Raw genomic sequence first — 16,241 nt, 5'->3', positions numbered from 1 at the left:
CACACTGTACCCCATCCAACTCTCCACCCCCTCACACACACTATACCCCATCAAACTCCCCACCCCCTCACACACACAGTACCCCATCCAACTCCCCACCCTCACACACTGTACCCCATCCAACTCCCCACCCTCACACACTGTACCCCATCCAACTCCCCACCCTCACACACACTGTACCCCATCCAACTCTCCACCCCCTCACACACACTATACCCCATCCAATTCCCCACCCCCTCACACACACTGTACCCCATCCAACTCCCCACCCCCTCACACACACTGTACCCCATCCAACTCCCCACCCTCACACACTGTACCCCATCCAACTCCCCATCCTCACACACACACTGTACCCCATCCAACTCCCCACCCTCACACACTGTACCCCATCTAACTCCCCACCCTCACACACACTGTACCCCATCCAACTCCCCACCCTCACACACTGTACCCCATCCAACTCCCCACCCTCACACACTGTACCCCATCTAACTCCCCACCCCCTCACACACACACTGTACCCCATCTAACTCCCCAACCCCTCATACACACACTGTACCCCATCCAACTCCCCACCCTCACACACACACTGTACCCCATCCAACTCCCTACCCCCTCACACACACTGTACCCCATCCAACTCCCCACCCCCTCACACACACACTGTACCCCACCCAACTCCCCACCCCCTCACACACACACTATACCCCATCTAACTCACCACCCTCACACACTGTACCCCATCTAACTCCCCACCCCCTCACACACACACTATACCCCATCCAACTCCCCACCCTCACACACACACTGTACCCCATCCAACTCCCCACCCCCTCACACACTCTGTACCCCATCCAACTCCCCACCCCCTCACACACACACTGTACCCCATCCAACTCCCCACCCCCTCACACACACACTGTACCCCATCCAACTCCCCACCCCCTCACACACACACTATACCCCATCCAACTCCCCACCCTCACACACACACTGTACCGCATCTAGCTCCCCACCCCCTCACACACACTGTACCCCATCCAACTCCCCACCCTCACACACACTGTACCCCATCCAACTCCCCACCCTCTCACACACACACTGTACCCCATCCAACTCCCCACCCCCTCACACACACACTGTACGCCATCTAACTCCCCACCCCCTCACACACACACTGTACCCCATCCAACTCCCCACCCCTTCACACACACACTGTACCCCATCCAACTCCCCACCCCCTCACACACACACTGTACCCCATCCAACTCCCCACCCCCTCACACACACTGTACCCCATCCAACTCCCCACCCTCACACACACTGTACCCCATCCAACTCCCCACCCCCTCACACACACACTGTACCCCATCCAACTCCCCACCCCCTCACACACACACTGTACCCCATCTAACTCCCCACCCCCTCACACACACTGTACCCCATCCAACTCCCCACCCTCACACACACTGTACCCCATCCAACTCCCCACCCCCGCACACACACTGTACCCCATCCTACTCCCCACCCCCTCACACACAGTGTACCCCATCCAACTCCCCACCCCCTCACACACACTGTACCCCATCCAACTCCTCACTCCCTCACACACACTGTACCCCATCTAACTCCCCACCCTCACACACACACTGTACCCCATCCAACTCCCCACCCCTTCACACACACTGTACCCCATCCAACTCCTCACTCCCTCACACACACTGTACCCCATCCAACTCCCCACCCTCACACACACTGTACCCCATCCAACTCCCCACCCCCTCACACACACTGTACCCCATCCAACTCCCCACCCTCACACACACTGTACCCCATCCAACTCCTCACCCCCTCACACACACTGTACCCCATCCAACTCCTCACTCCCTCACACACACTGTACTCCGTCCAACTCCTCACCCCCTCACACACACTGTACCCCATCTAACTCCCCACCCTCACACACACTGTACCCCATCTAACTCCCCACCCCTTCACACACACACTGTATACCATCCAACTCCCCACCCCCTCACACATACTGTATCCCATCCAACTCCCCACCCCCTCACACACACTGTACCCCATCCAACTCCCCACCCCCTCTCGCACATTGTACCCCCTCCAGTTCTCCCAGTTTATACTGAGACGCTTCTTCCATCTTAACTGAAGTCAGTTCTCTACTTACATTCATGTTGGAATTCTTCTTCTCTTCTGTTGGCATTCTTACTGACCCTCTCTTTCCCCATACCTGTCATGTATGTAGACCATGTATACTAACTGTATGGTCATATAATGTGTGCCACCAGAGGGCACTGCGGTGGGAGGCCTGAGGGTCACCTGCACAGGTGTGCAGGGCTCAGTATAAAAGGCTGCCCACCATGCTTGTGCCTCATTCTGGAGTTACAATAAATGGGACTAAGGTCACAACAGCTCAAGTACAATACTAGACCTCGTGGAGTTATTCGTAAGAGTATTAAAGACACAATACCTAAAATACCACTCCCATCACCTACCTCCTCCCCTCTGCTGGTCTCCCAATGCTTGCCCCATCTCCCAGGGTATCTACTGCTCTCCCACCAGAGAATCCCCACACCTTTTCTAGGTGCTGGTATCTGCCAGGAGTTACTTGATGGTCAAATGTTTGATTCCGTTTTCCATTTGCCCTTTACAGGATGTTTACTGTCACTGCGATCGCACAGTTGGTTTTGTTGGGCTGTACCTGGATATTTGGAATATTCCATTTCCAGGCCAGAACCATCGCTCTGGCTTATATATTCACCATAATTAACAGCTTCCAGGGAGCATTCATTTTCATCCTGCACTGTCTCACCAACAAGCAGGTAAGGGTCATTGAACCATAGAAAGAAAGACTTGCATTTATAGAGGACCTTTCACGATCACCTGATGTCGCAAAGCGCTTGTACAGCCAATTAAATACTTTTGGAGTGCAGTCACTGTTGTAATGTGGGAAACACAGCAGCCAATTTGTGCACAGCAAGCTCCCACAAACAGCAATGTGATAATGAGCAGGTAATCTGTTTTAGGGATGTTGTTTGAGTGATAAATATTGGCCCAGGATACCAGGGATAACTCTCCTAATCCTCTTGGAATAGTGCCATAGGATCTTTTATGCTCACCTGAGAGAGCAGACGGGGCCTCGGTTTAACATCTCATTCAAAAGACAGCACCTCCGACAGTGCAGCACTCCCTCAGCACCGCACTGGAGTGTCAGCCTAGATTTTTGAGCTCAAGTCCCTGGAGTGGAACTTGAACCCACAACCTTCAGACGGAGAGGCGAGGGTGCTGCCCACTGAGCCACAGCTGATAATTTACCATAGGGCATCATATGGTGCTGTAATGCACAATGTATGTGTGACAGGACTGAGTGTCCCAGCATTGACTGTGTCACCATCATCATCATAGGCAGTCCCTCGGGATCAAGGAAGACTGGCTTCCAGTCTAAAAATGAGGTGGCTGAACAGTCCATTATGAGAACCACAGTCCCTGTCACAGGTGGGACAGATAGTGGTTGAGGGTAAGGGTGGGTGGGACTGGTTTGCCGCACACTCCTTCCACTGCCTGCACTTGATTTCTGCATGCTCTCGGCGATGAGACTCGAGGTTTTGTTTCCAAAAATATACTTTATTCATATAAAATTTTCACAATACATTGGAAAATAGTTCAGTCCCTTGCGGTCAGCAATTCCATACAATTGGTTTGGAGGCTGACAGCAGTTCCATACAATGCACTAGTGTGCATTTCATTTCAAGGTACAGTTTAGTACAATCCTTAAATCACGTTATATGTAGTACTGTGCAAATAAGGGTATTACATGGAGCAGATGGGAACAGGTTTACATTACATTCCAGAATACATTTCAATACCGATCACCAATCACGTTACATGTAACACCATGCAGATAAAAGCAGTACACGGAACGGATGAGAATACATTTACATTTCATTACAAATGATTAAACAGTGCAGAGACTTTCATTATACATGGCACAACACAGGTGTTTTTCAGTACATGGTGCTCTATGTGTACAAGCAAATTAACAAGAACAACCCGAGGGGGTTCTGATTCCATCTCCTGGGTTAACCGTGGCGGAAGGACCTTAAACTCTGGCCCTTCCCCATCGTGCCTTTGCAGCGACTGCACCGATCTTTAGTGTGTCCCTCAGCAGGTATTCCTGGACCTTGGATTGCGCCAGTCTGCAACACTCGGCCATGGATATCTCCTTGCTGTGGAAGACCAGCAAGTTTCGGGAAGACCAAAGTACATCTTTCACCGAGTTGATGGCTCTCCAACAGCAGATGATGCCTGTCTCAGTGTGCGTCCCTGGGAACTGTCCGCAGAGCACAGAGTCCTGTGTTACGGAGCTGCTTGGGATGAACCTCGACAGCAACCACTGCCTCTCCTTCCAGACCTGCCTTTCAAAGGGGAAATCCCAAAGGAGATGGATGATAGTCTCGTCTGCACCACAGCCAACTCGGGGTCAGAGTGCCGTGTCTCTGAAACCCCGGCTGTGCATGAAGGATCTGACGGGTAGGGCCCTCCTCACCGCCAACCAAGCTACGTCTTGGTGCTTGTGTGAAAGCTCTGGCAATGAGACATTCTGCCAAACGAGTTCGACAGTCTGCTCAGGGAACCGTCTGACAGGATCCATCGTCGCTTTCTTTTGTAGGGCATCCAGGACCTTGCGTGCCGACCACTGCTTTATGGTCTTGTGGTCAAAGGTGTTTTTCTTGAAAACTTTTCCACGAAGGACAGATGCTGAGGCATGGTCCAACTGGTTGGAGTGTTCCGTGGCAGCCTGGCCAGACCCATCCTTCGCAATACCGGGGAAAGATAGAATCTCAGCACGTACTGACACTTGGTGTTTGTGTACAAAGGGTCTATGCACAGCTTGATTCAGAGATTTGTACATCGTGTCTCTGCGGACATGGTCCATTTTTGATCTCTAGATGAAGTGGAAGACGGCTCGGGTGACTACCACGGCACAGGAGCGGGGTATGGATCAGACCTGCGTCACGTACAACAACAGCGAGAGCACCTCACTCCCGATGACCAGGTTCTTTCCTGCAATGGAGAGGGAGCGCAGCTTCCACCATCCCAGTTTATGTTAGCTTTAGCGATACGCTCCTTCCAGTTTTTGACGCACGCCCCGTCCACTCCGAACCATATTCCCAAAACCTTCAGGTAATCTGACTTCACGGTGAAGGGAATAAAGGATCGGTCGGCCCAGTTGCCAAAGAGCATGGCCTCGCTCTTGCTGCGATTTATCTTCGCTCCCGAGGCCAGTTCAAACTGGTCACAGATTGTGAGCAATCCGCGGACTGACTGCGGATCCGAGCAAAAGACGGTGACGTCGTCCATGTACAGGGAGGTCTTGACCTGAGCGCCTCCGCTGCCTGGGATTGTCACCCCGCTAATACCCGCATCCTTCCTGATAGACTCGGCAAAGGACTCGATACAACACACAAACAAGACAGAGGAGAGAGGACAGCCTTGCCTGACTCCAGATCTGATCGGAAAGCTTTCAGTTTCCCACCTATTGATTAGGACTGTGAAACTGATGTCTGTGCAGAGCAGTTGGATCCAATTGCAGATACCCTCCCCAAACCCCATCTTGGAAAGCACGTCCATCAGGTACGTGTGCGATATCCTGTCAAAGACCTTCTCCTGGTCTGATTAAGCAGGTGTCCACCCCCCTGTCCCGCACGTAGGCGATCGTATCCCTGAGTAGCGCGAGGCTATCAGAGATCTTCCTGCCGGGGACAGCGCAGGTCTGGTCCGGGTGGATCACCAGCTCCAGAACAGACTTGACCCTATTGGCGATGACCTTTGACAGGATCGTGTAGTCCACATTGAGCAGCGAAATGGGCTGCCAGTTTTTGATTTCCTCCCTCTCCCCCTCCTGCTTGTAGATGAGGGTGATGATGCCTTTCCTCATCGATTCTGACATGCTGCCGGCCAGAAGCATACCCCTGTACACTTCCAGCAGGTCTGGGCCTATCCAGTCCCACAGAGCCGAATACAACTCGACCGGTAAGCCATCGCTTCCGGGAGTTTTACTCGTCGCAAGGGACCGGACGGTCTTTGTCAGCTCGTCCAGAGTTAGCGGGTGGTCCAGACTCTCCCACTTGCCGGATGCAGTTCCTCCACTTAGGGCGGACTGGTCTTTGGCCAGGGGCTTCCAGGTGTCGGTGGGGATGTTGCACTTTATCAGGGAAACTTTGAGGGTGTCCTTGTAACGTTTCCTCTGCCCACCTTTGGCTCGTTTGCCGTGAAGGAGTTCCGAGTAGAGCGCTTGCTTTGGGAGTCTCGTGTCAGGCATGCGGACAATGTGGCCCGCCCAGCGGAGCTGATCGAGTGTGGTCAGTGCTTCGATACTGACTGTGTGTAAAACAAGACTGAGTGTCGCTGACTGTGTGTATAAGAGGGAGAGAGAGGTTGATGTGTTTTGATAGAGCTGATAATATATGCAGCTTACTTACTGTTTGTGTTCCCCTCTGTGTCTGACAGGTGCGTGATGAATACCGGAGATGGATTGCAAGTTCCTTCAGTGCAATAATGACACCAAAATACTTGGCCTTCTCCGAATCCTCCCGGCCCTCCGCCTCGACCCAAGTACCTGCGTCTACCAGCTCCGTGTAACACATCTAACCAAAGTAATTATCATTGTGGGCTTGGAGGAGTGGGTTCATGGTCAAATGCCTCCTGTGTGTCAAGCTCATAGAATCATAGAATGGTTATGGCACAGAAAGAGGCTATTGGGCCCCTTGAGCCCGAGCTGGCTCTCAGCCAGTCCCACTCCCACCGCCCTTTCCCCATAGCCCTGCAAATTTTTATTCCTTCAGATACTTATCCAATTCCCTTTTGAAAGCCACGATTGAGTCTGCCTCCACCACCCTCTCAGGCCATGCATTCCAGATCCCAACCACTCGCTGCGTCAAAACGTTTTTCCTCGTGTCGCCTTTGGTTCTTCTGCCAATCGCCTTAAATCTGTGTCCTCTGGTTCTCGACCCTTCCGCCAATGGGAACAGTTTCCCGCTATCTACTCTTTCCAGACCCCCTCGTTGGAGAGGTTTTGCCTCACATAGCTTTGATCAAGAATAAGTTGGAGAATAGGGGGCTGAAATTGACCCCTCCCCCCGCCCGCCCACCTGCCCGAAACAGGGCGCACGCACCCCGTGTCAATGGTTTTACCGCAACTGTGGTTAAGGTCGCCTCTTGAGCGAAATTCCGCTCTTTGTTGTTTTTTTTTTATTGGGATCCAGAAGTTGCTCTCAATGGGGGCGCTGAGTACACGAGAAGGGCGGACACACGGCGGTGACATCACCTAAGGGGCGGATACGGGGCGGTGACATCACCTGAGTGGCGGATATGGGGCGGTGACATCACCTGAGGAGCGGATACGGGGCGGTGACATCACCTGAAGGGCGGATACAGGGTGGTGACATCACCTGAGGGACAGGTACGGGGCGGTGACTACACCTGAGGGGTGGATACGGGGCGGTGACATCACCTGAGGAGCGGATATAGGGCGGTGACATCACCTGAGGGGTGGATACACGGCGGTGACATCACCTGAGGAGCGGATACAGGGCGGTGACATCACCTGAGGGACAGGTACGGGGCGGTGACTACACCTGAGGGATGGATACGGGGCGGTGACATCACCTGAGGAGCGGATACAGGGCGGTGACATCACCTGAGGAGCGGATATAGGGCGGTGACATCACCTGAGGTGTGGATACACGGCGGTGACATCACCTGAGGAGCGGATACAGGGCGGTGACATCACCTGAGGGGTGGATACAGGGCGGTGACATCACCTGAGGGGTGGATACGGGGCGGTGACATCACCTGAGGGGTGGATACGGGGCGGTGACATCACCTGAGGGGTGGATACACGGCGGTGACATCACCTGAGGAGCGGATACAGGGCGGTGACATCACCTGAGGGGTGGATACGGGGCGGTGACATCACCTGAGGGGTGGATACGGGGCGGTGACATCACCTGAGGGGTGGATACGGGGCGGTGACATCACCTGAGGAGCGGATACGGGGCGGTGACATCACCTGAGGGGCGGATACGGGGCGGTGACATCACCTGAGGAGCGGATACGGGGCGGTGACATCACCTGAGGAGCGGATACGGGGCGGTGACATCACCTGAGGAGCGGATACGGGGCGGTGACATCACCTGAGGGGTGGATACGGGGCGGTGACATCACCTGAGGGGTGGATACGGGGCGGTGACATCACCTGAGGGGTGGATACGGGGCGGTGACATCACCTGAGGGGTGGATACACGGCGGTGACATCACCTGAGGGGTGGATACACGGCGGTGACATCACCTGAGGGGTGGATACGGGGCGGTGACATCACCTGAGGGGCGGAAGTTGGGGGCGGTGCAGAGTGACTGCTGCGATGACATCATCATGGCGCCTCGTCGCTACGGCTCTCCCCTCCGCGATCTGTAAAACTTCAGTCCACTGGGCCACCAGGGAGGGTTCCCGCCGGGCCAGCAGCCTGCCACCCAAGACGGGGTGACATCCTTCCTGTTGGTGGCCCGGCCGAACCCAAGGGGGCATAATTGTCGGGCCAACCTGCCAGCCCTTAAGGAGAGGGGCAATTTCGGCCCCTAATTCTGTTATAGTGACATAGCATGCTTAGAATCCTAATGCATGTGTTCACCAGTCATTTCCCAGACAGGAAAGTGGTTTGAACCCAATGCTGCATCTGGTATTCCAATTGGCACCCCATCCACCACCTTCAACATTCATTCCCTCCACCACCGGTGCACCGTGGCTGCAGTGTGCACCATCCACAAGATGCACTGCAGCAACTCGCCAAGGCTTCTTCAGCAGCACCTCCCAAACCCGCAACCTCTACCTCCTAGGAGGACAAGGGCAGCAGGCGCATGGGAACACCACCATCTCCACATTCCCCTCCAAGTCACACACCATCCTGACTTGGAAATATATCGGTCGTTCCTTCATCATAGCTGGGTCAAAATCCGGGAACTCCCTCCCTAACACCACTGTGGGAGCATCTTCACCACACGGACTGCAGCGGTTCAAGAAGGCGGCTCACCACCACCTTCTCAAGGGCAACTAGGGATGGGCAATAAATGCTGGCCTTGCCAGCGACGCCCACATGCTGGAACGAATAAAAAAATATCCCATTAGCTTATGATTCCTTGGAAATGAACTGGCCATATATCAACCCACAAGTCAAACACCTTGCCATTTGTCTGCGCTCCAGAACATAGGAACAGGAGAATGCTATTCAGCCCTTTGATCCTGTTCCGGTATTCAATTAGACCATGGTTGATCTGCACCTCGACTGATCGGGTGGATAGAGAGACAGTATTCCCACTAGTCTAAAAATTAGAGGCAGGAATGAAGGAGTGAAGTTCGGAAAAATGTTTACACACTAAGTGTGGTAGAAATTTGGAACTCTTCCGCAAATGGTAACAGATACGTAGACCATCCAACAACTAGATGCATGATGATATTGCTGAGATGTATGGTAATTGTCATCATCATCAAAGGCAGTCCCTCATATCGAGGATGACTTGCTTCCACGCCAAAAAGCGATGAGTTCACAGGTGTTTCAATGAAGGACCTAATATTCCGGATCCCGGATGGTATTGAAGGGTGGAAGATTCCCGTGCGTGGATTTTTTTAACGTGTGGTGACCGTTGCACACCAGCCACCACACGGGGCTTGACAGAGCTAGGTCTTGGTCCAGTGGCAAGGGTTACCCAAGATGACTGGAGACCAGCTCTGCTGCACGGGCCTAGTGCGCACACATATCGCAGTGTGGGCTGGGCCCGTGCTGCCCCTGGGCCCTCACCTCATCTGGGCCCCGAACTCTCGCCTCTCCTGGGCCCCATCACGTCACTCCACGAACTCTCGTCACTCCTTCGCCCCGACCTCGTCGCTCCTGTGGTACATCGCCACGCTCTTTTAAGTCCCCAACCTGCCTCTGGTGTTCCTCACAGGTCGGGGCCGCACTGGTGAATGTTGTACACTGATAGCATCATTGGCTCCCGTCAGTTTCTGCATACCATGCATTAAGTGGCAATGGGCAAGTGCACATTGGTTGAGGAACCCCTCGGCTAAGGGCCAATTACAGAAAAAAATAATACATTTTAGAGATTTCTTTTCACATGTAAATCTCACCTTGGGGAGAACGAAATAACTTCTATTAATTTAGTTTCAGTTACAGGTTGTTACTCAATGTTGCACTCAACTTCAAAGGAGGTCGGTAATTGTATATCGTTAGTTGAACACGAGATCATTGAACATTATTCGCTAACAGGAGGAACAGATTAGTAATTGCAATCCAGGAAACACTTCTAGATGGAAAGCAGGGTAGAACTCTCTTCTGCAAATGGTAGATGCTAGGTCAATTGTTAATTTTAAATCGAAAAGTGATAGATTCTTGCTCGCCAAAGGTATTAAGAGATATTGGCGGGGTATATGGAGTCAGGTCGCAGATCAGCCATGATCTCATTGAATGGCCGAACAGGCTCGAGGGGCCGTATGGCCCACTCCTGCTCCCATACTCCAATGTTCAACTCCATTTACTCGCTTTTGCTCCACGTCCCTTGATACCCTCACCCAAAAAAACTCTATCGCTCTCAGTCGTGGAAGTTCCACTTGTGCACCAACATCTACAGCCTTTTGGGGCAGACAGGTCCAGCTTTCCTCGACCCTATGTGTGAAGAAATGGTTACTGATTTTCCCCTGGAACGACCTAGCTTTAATTTTGAGATTGTGTCCCCTTGTTCTGGATTCCCCCACACCAGAACAGATAGTTAATCTCGCCAATCGAATCCTTTCACCATTTTCAACGCCACGATCAGATTCCACACCCGCCTCCCAACCCCCCCCCGCCCCCACCCACCACACCACACCCGCCCCCCCGCCCCCTCCATTTTCTACATTGAAGGGAATTCAAGCCAGGTTTATGCAACCTGCCTTCATAATTTAACCCTTTTAGCCCCGGTATATGGCAGGTATATCCTTCCTTCGGTAAGGAGACCAAAACTGCACTCAATACTCCAGGTGTGGCCTCACCAGGGCCCTGTATAATTGCAGGACCTCGACATTAGGCCCTTCTACCAATCCACCAACGAACCTCACCTCTCCCAACTTGGCCAATATCACCACCTGCAGATGAGTATGTGATAAGAGTAGACATTGTGAATTATTCCACCCCTTCCACTTGCAATATCTTTCTCGCCAGTGGTCCCAGCCTAAGCGCTAAGAATCAATAAATAACAACAACAACTTGCATTTATATAGCACCTTTAACGTATCCCAAGGTGTTTCACAGGAGTGTTATCAGGAGAAATTAGTGCAGGAAAGAGGTAGGCTTTAAAGAGCATCTTGAAGGAGGAAAGAGAGGCGGAGAGGTTTAGGGAGGGGGTTCCAGAGCTTGGGGCCCAGGCAACAGAAGGTACGGCCACCGATGGTTGAGCGATTATAATCAGGGATGCCCAGGAGGGCAGAATTAAAGGAGCGCAGACATCTCGGGGGGGGTTGTGCGAGATGGGGGGGGGGGGTTGTGGGGCTGGAGGAGATTACAGGGATAGGGAGGGGCAGTTGGGCTTGGTTTTGAGGTGGTCTAATTAAAGTCTTCATGAATATTACTGGGGACTTGGCCTGGAGGGTTGTGCACAGGGCAGTCCCGTGCAATAGGTTATTAAGTCAGTTCACGGACTCCCAGGCCGCCTGCAATTTCTGCGGTCTGGAGGAGTCCGTGTTCCATGTTTATGTACATTGTGTGAGGTTGCAGCCTCTCTTCCATTATCTGAAGGGGCTGCTCCTCAAATTCTGGTTGCACTTCAGTCCCACGCTCCTGATCTTTGGGCACCCTGTGCGGAGGGGAGCGGGTAGGTCCGAGAGCCTCCTCATAGGACTGCTCCTGGGCATGGCCAAGGGGGCCATCAGCCGGTCCAGGCAGCGGGCGGTCGAGGGGGTCGTTCAGCCCGACTGCCTGCCTCTCTTCCGCGGTTACATCCGAGCCAGCGTGTCCCTGGAGATGGAGCACGCGGCCTTCCGCGAGAGGTGAGCGCTGGAGGGACTGGAGTGCATCATCACCCCCCGGCAACCAAATTTTAATTTGACCATATTTGAAAAAGTTTAATTTGTTTAATTTGTTGGTTATCGTGCCCCTTTAATAAGGGGGTAATTGTATTAACGTTTTACAAAAATAGTTGTGGAGCTGTTGCACTGTGAGTGGCTTAGCCAGTCACGTGATGTTCACAAGACTCAATAAAACCCCAACCAGTTGAGTTCAGGTTCTCCACAATGAGGCGTGCAGTTGTAAGCCTGGTGGATGAACTGGTTGGGTTCGGTTTCATTGTTAAACCTATGCTCATAAACCAGCTCGTTCTTTACAGCAAATGTCTAGCTGTGAATTCTTAAGCAAAGAACCCATGAAGCAAATACACTACAGGCAGGGCCTCAGTTTAAGGCCTCATCTGAAAGACGGCACGTCTGACAGTGCAGCACTCCCTCAGCACTGTCCTGGGAGTATCAGCCAGGATTATGGGCTCAAGTTTATGGAGAGGGTCACTGACCCAGAGAGTGAGAATGCCACCCACTGAGCCACAGACACAGCGCTAGCAACTCCTGTAATCATCTTCAACATTTCAATCAGATCACCCTTTAACCTTTTAAATGCAATGGAATGCAAGCTGAGTCTGTGCAACCTATGCTCGTAATTTAACCCTTCAACCCCAGTATCATTCTAATGCGTCTGGGCTCCTCCAACAATGCAGCACTCCCTCAGCACCGCACTGGGCGTGTCAGTCTAGAGTTTTGTGCTCAAGTTCCTGGAGTGGGACTTGAACCCACAACCTTCTGACTCACAGGCGAGAGAGTGCTGCCCACTGAGCCACAGCTGACGTTATATATCCCCAATATATCCTTCCTGAGGTGCGGGGGCCCAGCACTGAGCTTATTACGTGTTAGTTAAAGAGTTAGTACAACCTCAGTGTGCCTGTACTTTGGGCTTCAGTAAACCGTATCATTTTGTTCACATTTATTCAGGCACGGCGAAAGGAATCACTCTAGTCTGTGCGATGTCTGTCACTGCCACAAGATGGCGCCATCACATATAGCGACCAGTGGCAAGTGTGGAAAGGCCTGCTGCTCCGGATGGTCGGGCTCTTTGCCCTTTGCCCTATGACCTTGCGTGTGTGACTGAATTCCTTTGGCACCGCGGCCCATGGAGGGGTCAGTACAGCAGACTGCAGCTTGAGAAATATTTCCGGACCTGCCCAAGTGGGAGTCAGCCGTCCTCGGAGGCCCAAAAGAATCGCTTGAGCTTCGATTCACATCTCCCCCACCACCCCCCCCCCCCACCCCGTTCACCCCCAAAGGGACTGCTGCAGCTTCTCCTCCGCCTTCCGTGTCTGAATAGCAGCAGCAACGCTCTGCGCTCTGCTTCTTCCGCCCGTGCACCGTCTCTGCTGCAGCTGGGGCTGGGTGTCTTGCACAGAAGCCAAATCACCGAGTGCAGTTGGCCAGAATTGTTTATATTCATTCACAGGATCTAGGCATCGCTGGCAAGGCCGGCATTTATTGCCCATCCCTAATTGCCCTTGAGAAGGTGGTGGTGAGCCGCCTTCTTGAACCGCTGTCCTTTAAGAACATAAGAAATAGGAGCAGGAGTAAGCCATACGGCCCCTCGAGCCTGCTCCGCCATTTAATACGATCATGGACTCAGGTCCATGTCCCATAACCCCTTATTCTCCCATTGGTTAAGAAGCTGTCTATCTCTGTCTTAAATTCATTCAATATCCCGGCTTCCATAGCTCTCTGAGGCAGCGAATTCCACAGATTTACAACCCTCTGAGAGAAGAAATTCCTCCTCATCTATGTTTTAAATGGCCAGCCCCTCATTCTAAGATCATGCCCCCTAGTTCTAGTCTCCCCCATCAGTGGAAACATCCTCTCTGCATCCACCTTGTCAAGCTTCCTCATAATCTTATACGTTTCAATAAGATCACCTCTCATTCTTCTGAATTCCAATGAGTAGAGGCCCAACCTACTCTCATAAGTGGTCTAGAGGGCAGTTAAGAGTCAACCATATTACTGTGGGTCTGGAGTCACATATAGGCCAGACCGGTTAAGGACGGCAGATTTCCTTCCCTAAAGAACATTAGTGAACCAGATGGATTTATACGATGAAATGATAGTTTCATGGTCACTTTTTAATTCCAGATTTATTTAATTAACAGAATTTAAATTCCCCAGTTGCTATGTGGGATTTGAATTCAGGTCTCTTGTCTAGGCCTCTGGATTATGGGTCTAGTAACATTACCACCACCATGCTAACATCCCCTTGCTGGAGAATGCAACATGGGCAACCAGTGATTATCCGGCAAGCCCTGTGAAAAGCCTGTGTGAGTGTGTTTCCGAGACAAATTCATGACCCATCTGCTTTTGCTGGCATCCTACTTCACCCACTAGCACATGAACAAATTCCTCACCATCTCAGCTGCCAACCATTCGGACCACCAGAACAAGGAAAGACCACTTGTCGGGTCTGCGTACCGCGAAACCCCTCGGGCCCTCGCAATAAAGAATGCCACTTGAACGGAGGCTTTGTGCCTGGTCCACACTGCAGGCAGAATCTGAGAGCACCACATTTGCTGTTATCGAGTATGCAAATTGATTTTTACTGTGCATTGCATTGAATAATCACACTGTTGCTCACCATTTCTTTATTTTTTCAATAAAACTATTATACTGTGCGATATTTCAATGTTGAGTGTTTAATTCAGAGGATTGTGGAACTTGGACTAACGGAAAATCTCTTCACCATGTTACATTTATGTTCTGATTGTTAACTTATTCCCCCCCATCCCCCCACCTTCCAATACCTCCCCCTATCTCTCCTGAAGGTGCTGCCTGTTGCAATGATCAGGTTCCTCGCTCCATTCGACATTTGTTAACCTAGACGGGCATTTCACCATCGGCAGCAGCACAGGTGAGCCTATCCTCTGCTGGTGGCCACCCACACAGACACACACACACTCACACACGCACACACACTCTCACACACTCTCACATATACTTGCACACACTCACACACCCCGCACACACACACACTTACACTTACACACTCACACGCACGCACACACACTCTCACACACTCTCACATATACTTGCACACTCACACACCCCGCACACACACACACACTTACACTTACACACTCACACACCCCGCACACACACACACTTGCACTTACACACTCACACACATACACACTCACACACTCACACCCACACACTCACACACACTCTCACACACATACACACACTCACACACTCACACTCATACACTCACACTCATACACTCACACCTCGCACACACACACACTTACACTCACACACTCACACACACACACACTCACACACTCACACTCATACACTCACACTCATACACTCACACCTCGCACACACACACACTTACACTTACACACTCACACACACACACACACACTCACACACTCACACTCATACACTCACACCTCGCACACACACACACTTACACTCACACACTCACACACATACACACTCACACTCACATGCGCACACTCACACACACACACACACTCACACCCACACACTCACACTCACATACTCACACACACACTCACACATACACACTCACACACACTCACACACTCACACGCACACACACTCACACACACACATTCACACATACACACTCGCACACAGAAACACACACTCGCGCGGCACACAAACATGTACGTGGACACCTGCGGAAGCCGACCCACACACGTGCACACACACATAACCAACCGTATGCACACTCCCGTCATCATCATAGGCAGTCCCTCAAATCGAGGAAGACTTGCTTCCACTCTAAAAGTGAGTTCTCAGGTGACTGAACAGTCTAATACGGGAATTACAGTCTCTGTCACAGGTGGGACAGACAGTGGTTGAAGGAAAGGGTGGGTGGGACTGGTTTGCCGCACGCTCCTTCCACTGCCTGCGCTTGATTTCTGAATGCTCTCGGCGATGAGACTCGAGGTGCTCAGTGCCCTCCTGGATGCTCTTCCTCCACTTAGGGTGGTCTTTGGCCAGGGACTCCCAGGTGTCGGTGGGGCTGTTGCACTTTATCAAGGAGGCTCTGAGGGTGTCCTTTAAAAGTTTCCTCTGCCCACCTGGG

The 16,241-nt window shown here is 52.0% G+C and overlaps 1 protein-coding gene across 1 annotated transcript in view; it reads left to right on the top strand.

Annotated features, from left to right (window-relative positions):
• Positions 1 to 14,793, top strand: part of LOC139237829 (adhesion G protein-coupled receptor E2-like) — a 141,384-nt gene extending 126,591 nt beyond the window's left edge. Inside the window, exons 14-16 of the mRNA XM_070867058.1 lie at positions 2,678 to 2,846; positions 6,535 to 6,680; positions 13,088 to 14,793. Of these exons, the coding sequence (XP_070723159.1) occupies positions 2,678 to 2,846; positions 6,535 to 6,666 (301 nt within the window). The 3' untranslated portion in view covers positions 6,667 to 6,680; positions 13,088 to 14,793. The remainder of the gene's footprint in view (positions 1 to 2,677; positions 2,847 to 6,534; positions 6,681 to 13,087) is intronic.
• Positions 14,794 to 16,241: the final 1,448 nt, after the last annotated feature.

The sequence above is a fragment of the Pristiophorus japonicus genome, chromosome 24 (genome assembly GCF_044704955.1).
Source record: "Pristiophorus japonicus isolate sPriJap1 chromosome 24, sPriJap1.hap1, whole genome shotgun sequence".
NCBI lineage: Eukaryota > Metazoa > Chordata > Chondrichthyes > Pristiophoridae > Pristiophorus > Pristiophorus japonicus.
This window is presented reverse-complemented; position numbering and strand designations above follow the sequence as displayed.